General features: G+C 43.1%; 1 protein-coding gene across 1 annotated transcript; it reads right to left on the bottom strand.

Annotated features, from left to right (window-relative positions):
• Positions 1–2501: 2501 nt before the first annotated feature.
• Positions 2502–10368, bottom strand: LOC119657159 (juvenile hormone epoxide hydrolase 1-like). The gene is made up of 3 exons (XM_038063944.1): positions 9890–10368; positions 9615–9814; positions 2502–3544 (listed from the first exon to the last, which is right to left on the bottom strand). The coding sequence occupies exons 1-3, from the start codon at positions 10082–10084 to the stop codon at positions 2551–2553; spliced, it is 1389 nt and encodes a 462-aa protein (XP_037919872.1). The 5' UTR covers positions 10085–10368; the 3' UTR covers positions 2502–2550.
• Between the last annotated feature and the right edge of the window lie 1435 nt (positions 10369–11803).

Raw genomic sequence — 11803 nt, 5'->3', positions numbered from 1 at the left:
GTTTGTGATCGACGTATCAACGAACGTCTCAAATCTAAAATTTACCGCAATGTTGTCCGTCCAGTCGCTCTCTATGGTTCTGAGTGTTGGCCGACCATAAGAGACAATGAACGGCGTCTTGCGGTAATGGAGACGAAGATGCTACGTTGGACTAGTGGCGTCACACGTTTAGATCACATCCGAAATGAGGATATCCGCGATCGTTATGGGGTTGCACCGATCGTGGAAAAGTTGCGAGAGAGGCGTTTTCGATGGTATGGTCACGCAATTCGTGCAAACGAGAATTCACTTGTCAAGATTGGTCTGAACATCGAAGTCGATGGTAAACGACCAAAAGGCAGACCTAAGCGACGGTGGCTTGATACGCTGGATGGGGATTTGAAAGCCTCGAGATTGCACCCAGATCAGGCATTCGATAAAGCCAAATGGCGAAGCCGATCACGACGAGCCGACCCAGCTTGTGAACGGGACAAAGGCTGAAGAAAAAGAAGAAGAAAGGTGTCAACCTGCACTTAGCACGTAGGCAAATTCATGCCCTCTAGTATTATTTAGTAGCAATATAAGGAGGGAGCGCTACACACCAAAGATGACTCAAGAAATCCCCCTGGAAAATAATAATAATAATAATAATCGTTGGCGCAACAATCCATATTGGATCAGGGCCTTGAAGTGTGTTAGAGCACTTCAATTCAAGACCGTAACGGTACACTAGCAGGCAATGTGGTCAGCATTGCGCTCGCCCGGGATTATTACCCTGATTTGACTCAGGTACTCATTCACAGCTGAGTCGACTGGTATCCGACGTCAAATCACGATGCAAATTCCACTGCCACCACTGAGATTTGAACCGCGACTTTCCGTATGATAGCCTAGTGCTCTAACCACTGAGCTATCCGGACACATTCCCCCTGGAATATGCCTTGCTTAATGCGGTTGGGTTCTGAAGTGTTGATACACCCAAATTAGCGCATCGAAAAGGTCGTATGCCATCCGCCCATGACGGTCGTTAAAAACTTTATCACTGTAGTTTCGGATCAATGCAATACAGACGTAGGACATCGATAAGAAGGTATGCGAAATGCTGTCAAAAGCACGTAATCGATATATTATAGTAAATAAAATAGGTCCATTTGACCTCTAGTTGCCTGTCCTACAACCACCAGGTCGATAATGAGTTGCTGTTTGCAACCCATTTCTGCTTCTCCGACGGTATGCTGTTGGTCTCGAGGTATGCATTTACCCTTTACCTAATAATGGACGTTACGAACTTGTAGAGGGTTGGTAAGTAAGTAATCGGCCTCGTGTCGGTGGTGTCCTACACCGTGTCCCTTTTAGAGGTTGATGTTATGGGCCAACCGACAATCTATACCGGTAAACTTTTTGTACCAAACATTTTCCACCTAATCTAGACCATGAGTCTTCTAGTTCTCCGAGCTATTTATGTCTCGTCGAACCTGCTGCTCCTCCTCCGAACCTTTACAAAATTAATACCCGGGATAGTGGCATGGCGAGTGCCTCTGGTTCTGTACACCTTCTTTGGAATTCGTTCCAGGACTTAGTGGAGACTTCAGCTGGACCGTAAAGAAAAGTGCTACTGCAATTTTTGCCTGCAGTGCAAGGTTTTGCTGATGGCGCGCCTCAATCCCTATCGACTGTTATAATAATAATCGTTGGCGGACTTCATTCAAGACCGCAATGGTACACTACAGTTTTATAGTAGAAGGCAATGTCGTCAGCATGGCACTCGCCCGAGATTATTACCCTGATTTGACTCAGGAACTCATTCACAGCTGAGTCGAGTGGTATCCGACGTCAAATCACGATACAAATCCCACTGCCGTCAGTGAGATTTGAACCGCGACCTTCCGTACGACAGACTTATGCTCTAACTACTCAGCTATCCGGACACACTGTTTCTCTCTTTATCTCCTTTCCTCCTCCCTTTATCCACGGCCTTCACACGGGATGACCCCCTTAAGTTTTCCCCTTTCCTTATTTATTAGCAATGCATTTTATCCTTAACTGCCGGGTGTGGTCATACATTCCTAAGTGAGTAATCTGGAAGAAAACAAGGTGCTTGCACTTCCCTTACTTACTCCCTGGGACGCTGCGTTGGCCGTTCAGAATGAAGCTATAAAGCTCCTCCCCCACCACTCGCGTCTTTCACAACAGAGCTTGAGATCGACTATGGCACATTATAATTATTACAGACTAGTCAGATTAAGACATCACAAGATCTAGTAAACATGAAGCGTCATTGCTTGAATATGGTGAAGCCGTAATTCATTCTATGTATTCAAAGTTATACTTTATAGTTACACTTTCCTTAGCTGAGGGTTGATTTGAGACAAAGTTGAGAAACTGATATATCTCTACCCTACACAGCCAAACGAAGTTCGTCTTACAATTAGACCTGATCGTGAGAGCCTTTACGTGCGTTCTCTGCAATGTATTGGCAGTGTGTAGGCAGTCATGTTCACCTAGAAAAAAAAATCCACAAGTAACACAAAAGCCGTTTTTATTCATGAATATAACAACACAATCAAAATCTTACAAATTATTTATTTTAACAACTTTATCAATGAATTCGATAAAATCTTTATACAAAACTTTAGGCAATTCAAAAGCAGCAAAGTGACCACCATCCTTATGATATGTACTATGGATAAGATTTGTAAACTTATCTTTTAGAGCCCAATCTAAATCATGAGCTAAATCTTGTTTAAAACGAGCACATCCTGTTGGGACATTGGTTTGAACACGATCAAGCTGAAGTGCAAGTTCACGCAAAGTGAAAGCCTCCGAATAGAGACGTTGCGATGTTGTGATTGAGTTAGTCAAATAGTAGATCATTATGTTATCCAGCAGGGCTTCAAGAGTGAACCTTTTCTCCAAACCTCCATCACTTAGTTTCCTGTAGTCTTTGTTTGTCCAAGTTGAAAATTTCTCTAAAATATAGGCAGCCAAACCAACAGGATTATGTGTTAGTACAGTTCCAATTGTATCTGGCTTTGTAGCTTGAATGTGAAAATATCCTGTTTCCTCCAGCATATACTTGAACTTTTCCGATTGTGGGAAGAAGAAATCCTCGTATCCCTCCGGAACGAAGGGTTTTGGATAATAGCTAGCAATGGTCTTTTTGATCATTGACAAGAATGAAGGAGATGCACACATGTTAGAGTGATATCCTAAAACGACCTCTGGGAACAGTGTAGCGATATTTGATCCAATCAGTGATCCCCAGTCACCTCCTTGAATGAAGAATTTCTTGTAGCCTAATCTGAACATTAGATTGCGGAATATCACAGCTATTTCAGCTGGTCCAAGGCCTGTCTTAGATGAACCCTGTGACCAACCATATCCTGGTAAGCTTGGGATGACAACTTCAAAAGCATATTTGCTATCGGCGTTGTCAACTAGTAGCGGTATCAAATCATAGAATTCTCGTACAGATCCAGGCCATCCATGGAGGAGCAAAAGTGGAAAAACTTTCTTTCCCTTTGGTGGATTTCCGTAGCGGTGGTGAATGTAATGAATGCGCAACCTATGAAATAAATGATTATTTTAGTTGGAATATGTATATATGGAGTTTTTTTATATTAAAATCTTCAAAAAGCTTTTAAAAGCTTGAAATTTTGACCGATGATATATTTATGAAAAGGCATCGACCGTCATCATGGCTCTGGCAAGAATGATGCCGATAGTTGAAGTCCGCGGCATACTTGCAGGCTGCTTCTAACAAGGGTGGTGAGCTCCATCTTTCAATATGCGGTCCCAGATTGGAATTTTACGCTGCATTTTTTATCTTGCCCTGATATACTGTACAGACGAACAGCCCCAAGAGTGAGTTCTGCCATCCGTGCCATCTCAGATGATGCGGCGTTCGTTATCTCAGGACTGGTGCCGATTGACATCTTGGCAGATGAGACGACGAACATATATGTATAATATCAAGTCTATCTCTCCTTTATCGGAAACGAGAAAGTCGAAAGGGAGAGACCTATAATTAGATGGGTACAGCGATGGGGCCACTCAAACAAGGGTCGTTGAAAACACAGGTTAATCTCTAACTAAGAGTGGCTGGAGAGATTAATCATAATCTTATCCAGTTTCTATAGGTTTAAATTGGACACAATACCTGATTATCCAAACTGGGATGGTGTCCTGGAAGGCCTAGCGTACGTATTCTTCCAATGCCCAAGATTCACGGAAGAAAGGAGGAACTTTAGGTGAAATGCTATCACCGGAAATTTTTTCCCGGAGAATGGTAGCTTCCCTGGATGATTTTGATGCGATAAATTCCATGATCGCAACAATCCAAGGCAAACTGCGAAAAGCGGAAGAGGTGAGGAAAGCACGGTTATGATTGCCGCGGGTACGCGGGAGAAGACCTAGCTAAAGTAAGCTAACTCCGCCCAGAAATGTAATACTTGAAGGTAGTTCCACGGGGCAGGAGGGAGCCGTGGGTAGTTTAAGTAGGTAAAACCCCACACACTGGTGTCCCCATACCACTGTCTTTAAAAAAAATAAGCAAAAGAAAGATAGACAGAGAGAAGGACATTGAAACGATTTTCATAAGGTTTTATTCCACAAACATGAGTGACATTACTCATGAGTGACATTCTAATTTTCAAATACAATGTAATGTAATGCGCATGTAGACATAATTCCTTGAAGGTGTGCTACAGCATTCATCGAATTTAATGAGGTATCATTGGCAGTTATAGGCGAAGGAAGCAAAAGAAACCAATGTGGGCATGGATATCAAACAAGAAGGCATCAAACTGGCCACTGAGTGAATTGCCGGTAAATCAAGATTGTCGAGGGTTCTGGAAATTTGTTTAGCACGATCCGGAAAGTAAACTTCGAAGTGTGGTGGAATATCAAAACTGCTTCGTGTCTCTGTCGGTGTTCACCAAAGAACGCCCTCTTACAATTACTTTTTGTTCTGGTTATGGATACTGTCACAAGGGACGTTCAACATCCAAAACCCTACTGCTTTATGCAGATGACATTTTCCTGGCACCTTGTAGCAAAAATGATTTTGAGCAACTTGGAATGATCACTTGATGCAATACAGATTAAATCTGAATAAAATATAATTTCTGACAATCGATCCACCATGAAATCGGCATTATCACTGTCAGTGGCAGTGACCTGTCCAGAACTGAGCGATTTAAATAATTCGGGTCAATGTTATCAGCCAATGAAGAACTGCGTTGTGGAATTGCTTCACGCATTACCATAACCTGGATGAAGTAGTCTCAAGTAGACTGAAATCTAAAATTTAACGCAATGTCGTCCGCCCTGTCGCCCTCTATGTTTCTGAGTGTTGGCCGACTATAAAAGACAATGAACGCGCGAACATGATTGTCAAGAATGCGTTCAAAAATCTTTATGCTATAGGAAAGTAGCCGGATCGGACGTTATGTTGGACTACCTTTCTTTTTCCATATTGGAACTGTGGTACTTTCCTTCCAGCCAGATGGTGTTCTATCTTCCTGAGTAACCCGATTAAAGAATTCACTGAGCCACAGTGTTAGGTTCCAGCTCTTCGCTTTCCAGAGCTCAGATGCGATGTAGTCAGGTCCTGTTACTTTCCCCAATTTCATTCGTTTCATTTCCTACTCGACTTCAGTTGCGTTGGGCAGGTGGAACTTCTCCCAATGTCGGCAAAGATTATGGAAGTGGAGGATGAGCAAATTCTTCTAGTCATTAACGCAACAGAAGTGTTCGACATCCTTTGTATGCTCGTTTCGGTTTTTGGCAAGTCGATACAGATCTGCCTCCCCATCCCGTGTGTCCACTTTATCGTAAAGATGTTTGTAATGGGCCGCTCGGGTGACAGCGATCGCTTTCTTTGCTACTCGGTTGGCATTCTTATAAATTTGTCAATTTGCGAGCGTTTTATCGTCGAGAAACTTGTGGTAGAGGCGTTTCTTTCGACCGACCTTCATTTCAGCATCGTCATTCCAAAGCCAAGTATCTCGGTTGATGCACCACTTACTTGGCTTGGTGACCCCGAGGGTTGCAGAGGCCGCTTTGTAGACCGTGTCTTTCATTTGATTCCACGATTCTTCTTCACATTCGTAATGGTTGGTAATCGCGAAAGTGAGATAATTTCTTTTCTCTTCTTACGAAATCGCCACCATGCGCGGCGATCCAGTGCGTTCCTCACGCTATTTTATCGGTGGCCTGATTCGCAGTACGGCAATCAACAGGAACAGCTTTGCAATTAGCGACGGTGGTAAAATGTCGGCGTCTTATGAGAATATAGCCGATTTGCGTTTGACTGTTCCCACTATAAAATGTAAGAAGATGAGACAATCGTTCGATGAACCATGTATTCATAAGTACAAGCTCATGGGTGTCTGCAAAATCGATTATACGCTCGCCACCCTCATTGCGCGCTCCAAGCCCCATGGCATATGTTGACGCCTAGTTTCTCACTCACATGACCATTAAGGGCACCTGCAATAATGATATAGTCACCAGCAGCTACGTTACACGTATTTGCATCGAGAAGTTGCCAGGAGGCGTCTTTCTCGTCATCATGTCGACCTTACTGTGGTATACGGCGAAGAAGTGAATAGTGCGATGACCTGATATAATGGTGAGTTTCATCAGCCGATCTTCAAATCGTTCGACTTCTTTAATGGCTTCACGGATACTCTCAGAGATGGCAATGCCAACACCGTATTGAGTATGTACATGTGCGATCTATGTCGCAGCTTTTGGCCCCAAACCAACGGGTTTCTTGCTAAGCGCGGATATCATTGCGCCTTTTCCGAAGGGCTCTTGCGAGTTCCTCGGTCTTCCCAGTTCGGGCGCAAACATTTAGCGTGCAGACACTTATTTATTTTGTTCGGACTAACTTACTAACGCCCATGCGTCAAAAACCCGTGCCCATTTCTCGACAGGACCGGGGTCCGTCCTGCCGCGCCGACTAGGTGGACGCCCTAGTATTTCTCAGAGGCTTGTTCCTCAATCGGATCATCTTGTTTCTAACGACATTGGATGCATTTTCTTGGTTAGCCTGTCGCAGGACATGTCACCAAGAGAGATCAGATAGGAGCATAATGGAATGACTACAACTATGAGAGAACCAACAAGTCTGTGAACTAGAAAAGTACAGGAAGCAACCGCACCAGGCGCGGGAATTTTACAAACAAGTCAGCACGATGAAGCCTTATACACCTTGATGCTCATCCTGCCGAGACAAAGAGGGATATTTGATTTCCGACAGAACGAACATATTGGAGCTATGGATTGAGTATTTTGATGAACCGCTCAATAATCAAAATATCGGCGATTTGAATGTCACGCCAACTGAAGATGACGGACAAATGCTGCTACCACCAAGCATAAAAGAAACAGTCCGTGCAATTCATCGGCTTAAAAACCATAAGTCGCCAGCAACAGATGGAATTACAGCCGAATTGGTTAAATATGGAGGCGATCAAAAACACCAAGTGGTTCATCAACTGATGCTCAAAGTATGGGGCAGCGGATCAATGCCTGACCACTGACAACGAGGATTATCTGCCTCATGCATAAAAAGGGGAATGTCACGCATTGCAGCAATTGTAGAAATATCACGTTGCGGAGTACCATCTATAAGATATTCTCCGCTATCTTGCTAGGCCGGATAGCCCCATACGCCCAGAACGTCATTGGCCCATACCAAAGGGGTTTCACTCCAGGCACATCAGTAACAGTTCAGATTTACTCTCTGCGGCAACCGATGGAAAAACCGTTGAGTGTGGACATCAGTTACACCATCTTTTCATCGACTTTAAAGCCACCTATGACAGCATAGCCAGGGCCATAAGAGAATTCGGTATCCCAACGAAATTAATAAGACTGACTAGGCTAACCCTGACCAATGTGCGAGGCCAGATAAAAGCAGCATGATCACTATCAAAACCACTCAACATCAACAACGGTCTAAGACAAGGGGATATCCTATCATTCGTATTCTTCAACCTGATCCTGGAGAAAGTGGTCCGTGATGCTGAGGCAAATGCGAGGGGTACGATCCTCTTTAAGTCCACCCAACTGTTAGCCTATGATGACGATATCAACATCATGGGAGAAACAACTCGAGACCCCGAGAGCAGGCGGTAATCGGCGCGAAATCTTGGACTGCACATCAATGAGGGCAAGACAAAATATATGGTAGCAACGTCAGCACCAAATACCAACCAACCAACAATATCAAAGCGCACTGGTCAAACGGGAAGAATAAAGATAGGAGAATACAATAATTTCCCCTATCTAGGGTAGAAAATCACAACCGATAACAGCTACGATGATGAAATCCGCGCACGGTTGTTGTCAGCCAACAGAGCCTATTTCAGCCTACAAAAACTGTTTCGCTCGAAACGTCTCAAAGCTCTTACTGTACATGACTATGATCTTACCAGCCCTGGAGACCTGGGTTCTAAGCAAAGAAATTTCGAACTCCTGGCTGCATTCGAGAGAGGAATTCTCCGAAGAATTGTTGGCCCCCTACATGAAGATGGACGATTCCGTAGTCTACATAATAACGAAATCTATGAGCGATACCACGACTGTCTGGTTGTGGATAAAATCCGGCTCAACAGGTTGCGGTGGGCGGGTCACTTAATCCGTATGGATGAGGATAATCCAGCCCAGAAAGTCTATAAGGGCAATATCTATGGTAGGAAAAGAAGACGAGGCAAACCCTTCCTGAGATGGAGCGATGGCGTAGGTCAGGACGCCAGACAGCTTTGAGGGATATCGAATTGGTGGCCCTCGGCGCAAAACCGAGATGTCTGGGGTTCCTTATTAAGGCAGGCCTAGACCGGATACCGGTTGTTGCACCTTTGATGATGAATAAGTAAGTAAAAGATAATCCTACGGTTTATAAACGAATCTGTGGTATTCTATTAGACAGTTTCTTCGCGTACAATAGACCACAGCAATCGATGTGCTCAAGGGCTCAGCCTTTTCTCCAGCTATTATACACAGCCTCACATACATATTGCTGGACTACTACATGAATTCCAGGTTTTCACATGAATTGATTGTTGTTGTCAGCAATCATTTGTAAAAGTCATGTTTTTCCCTTTAAACAAACACACCGAAGGGCAATGGAAACTCCGATATACAATTCAAACTGGTTTTAACTACTATATACATAAGATATGTCATATCAATATTTATATTAGCAAATCGAACGGTGAAGTGTATAGGTAGAAAAAAAAATGTAACTGGTTTTATTTGGTTGCAATAAAGTCCAATTATTTTTAGATTATAATATATATGTTTCTATGTAATAACTTGGATTATCGGCAGCACGCGCTTACCAACAGGTATCTTGCGTTTTTCATATTAAATTTATGCAATGTGCAATACACACCAGCGAGTGCTTGAACATTTTCAACAAAATGCAGTCATTTCAGCTTATTATTAGTACGTAATCACTATGTCCACGAATTACCACAATCATGTAATTTTAATGAGGGGCACTAAGTTCAGATTATCATTTGAGACTCTTTGTTCTCTTGGTCATCGGTACGTGAGATGCGTAATGTTATGAAACTCCACACCCATAAGTACTGTCTAATTGAATATGAACTGTTTCTTACCCTTGTATATTGGTTGTAAAATGTGGCCATTTGCCCAGGAAGAGTTCCCGTGATTTCCACTTAGGCAGGTACTCATCTCGCCAATATTTTATGACTTTTTGCAAGTAGACCGTGTTGAATCCATACTCAAACCCAATGCCTTCAAGAGGAGCTTGAAATTCGATTGCTTTACTCAAATCTTTCTTCAAAGCTTCGATCGCCTAGAGTTGATTGAAATAGTATCATAGTTCACTTTTTCCGTTATTATCAATAGTTTTCAATCTAATGGTACTTACTTTATCTGGGAAGGAGATTTCATATTTCACTACTTCTGTGTTCTCCTTGTAATCCGACTTCTTGCCTGGTCCCCAGTATTGATTCAGATCAAATTTGGGAGCTTCTATTGGCTTCGTAGATTCTCTGAACTTGTAGGCCGAGAAAGCAACAAACACCACAAATACTGCTAGACTCGCCCGGCATAGAAATCCCATGGTGGAGTTTGACCACTATCAACCGAACGCACCGAGAGAATCTCGCTTAATGACTACCAATTCCAAGTGGAATGGTATAATCACGCTGACATGCAAAAACACAAAGATCCAATGAAGATAGGAACGACAGTACCCGGCGTTTTGATTGCCAAAATTTATGAAATCTCTTCCGAGTTCAAATTTGAATTTCCAAACTCCAGCAACGCCCGAGACGAAGTGCGTTCGGAGTCTCTTCTGACCTTGCGAATCTCGAGTTTTCTATTTCTGATTCGGAGAACAGATACAGAGCCAGCTTCGAGCTTTCTGTGCGTGATTGCAATTCTCAGTCCACTAGGGGCTAGCATTACTATTAGTAAATGCGGTGTTTATCTCTGCTCTCTGCTGCTTGATATGATTATTTTGTATTTGTTGATAAATCGCCGGCTGTGGAAGCAAGGCAGGGCTAGCCGCTATACCGGCTACAAATACAGAAACAGAAGACCTCTGTTGATAAGATTGGGCAGTTGATTACACAGAATACACAACACATGTGAAGAAGCAAAATCTAACATAGGTCATAATTCATTCAAAGCACATAATTGTAAGGTGATGCTAACTGAACCCAGAAAATCTCTAAATCGCATTCTGCACACTAATTTAAATAAATCAATTTACTAATATAGTTACTAAACTATTATCCTAGAGGTGCTTTGATTAACATTTGTTTGGATTTTTTTCTTTCTTCACCTTTTTATTGGCTTAAAATACCCTAAAACATCTCTAGATTAATAATCAAGAGCTATATTCTTTTCTTTTTCTTCAGCCCTTTTTCCCGTTCACAAGCGGGGTCGGCTCGGCGTGATCGGTTTCGCCATTTGGCTCTATCGAATGCCTGATCTGGGTCCAATCTTGAGGCTTTTAAATCCCCATCCAGCGTATCAAACCACCGTCGCTTAGGTCTGCCTTTTGGTCGTTTACCATCGACTTCGATGTTCAGACCAATCTTGACAAGTGAATTCTCGTTTGCACGAATTGCGTGACCATACCATCGAAGACGCCTCTATCGCAACTCTTCCACGATCGGTGCAACCCCATAACGATCGCGGATATCCTCATTTCGGATGTGATCAAAACGTGTCGCGCCACTAGTCCAACGCAACATCTTCGTCTCCATTACCGCAAGACGTCGTACATTGTCTTTTATAGATGGCCAACACTCAGAACTATAGAGAGCAGCAGGACGGACGACTTTCCGATAAATTTTAGATTTAAGACGATCGTTGATACGTCGATCACAAAAAACACCAGTTATGGAACGCCACTTCATCCAGGTTGCGTTAATGCGTGAAGCAATTTCATAATGCAGTTCTCCATTGGCTGATAGCGTTGACCCGACGTATTTAAATCGTTCAGTTCTGGACAGGTCATTGCCGCTGACAGTGCTTGTGCCTGTTTCATGAGGATCGGTCTTCAAAAATTCAGTTTTGTTTAGATTTAATCTGAGACCGTGTGGCATGAGGCGATCATTCCTTTTTTGGACAAGTTGCTCGAGATCATTTTTGCTATCAGATCCTAGGAAAACATCATCTGTATAAAGCAGTGTGTAGGGCGCTGGACGTTGGATATCCCGTGTGACGGTGTCCATAACAAGAACAAAGAGGAGTGGTGAGAGGGCGCTTCCTTGATAAACACCAACAGAGACACGAAGCGGTTTTGATACACCCGCCATACTTTAAACTT

The sequence above is a fragment of the Hermetia illucens genome, chromosome 1 (genome assembly GCF_905115235.1).
Source record: "Hermetia illucens chromosome 1, iHerIll2.2.curated.20191125, whole genome shotgun sequence".
Lineage (NCBI taxonomy): Eukaryota > Metazoa > Arthropoda > Insecta > Diptera > Stratiomyidae > Hermetia > Hermetia illucens.
This window is presented reverse-complemented; position numbering and strand designations above follow the sequence as displayed.

Coding starts and splice junctions, on each gene's coding strand:
- LOC119657159 (XM_038063944.1), bottom strand. CDS start 10,084: ATGGGATTTCTATGCCGGGCGAGTCTAGCAGTATTTGTGGTGTTTGTT. Junction 9,815..9,889: donor AAATCTCCTTCCCAGATAAA/GTAAGTACCATT, acceptor AATCAACTCTAG/GCGATCGAAGCTTTGAAGAA. Junction 3,545..9,614: donor TTTACAACCAATATACAAGG/GTAAGAAACAGT, acceptor TTTATTTCATAG/GTTGCGCATTCATTACATTC.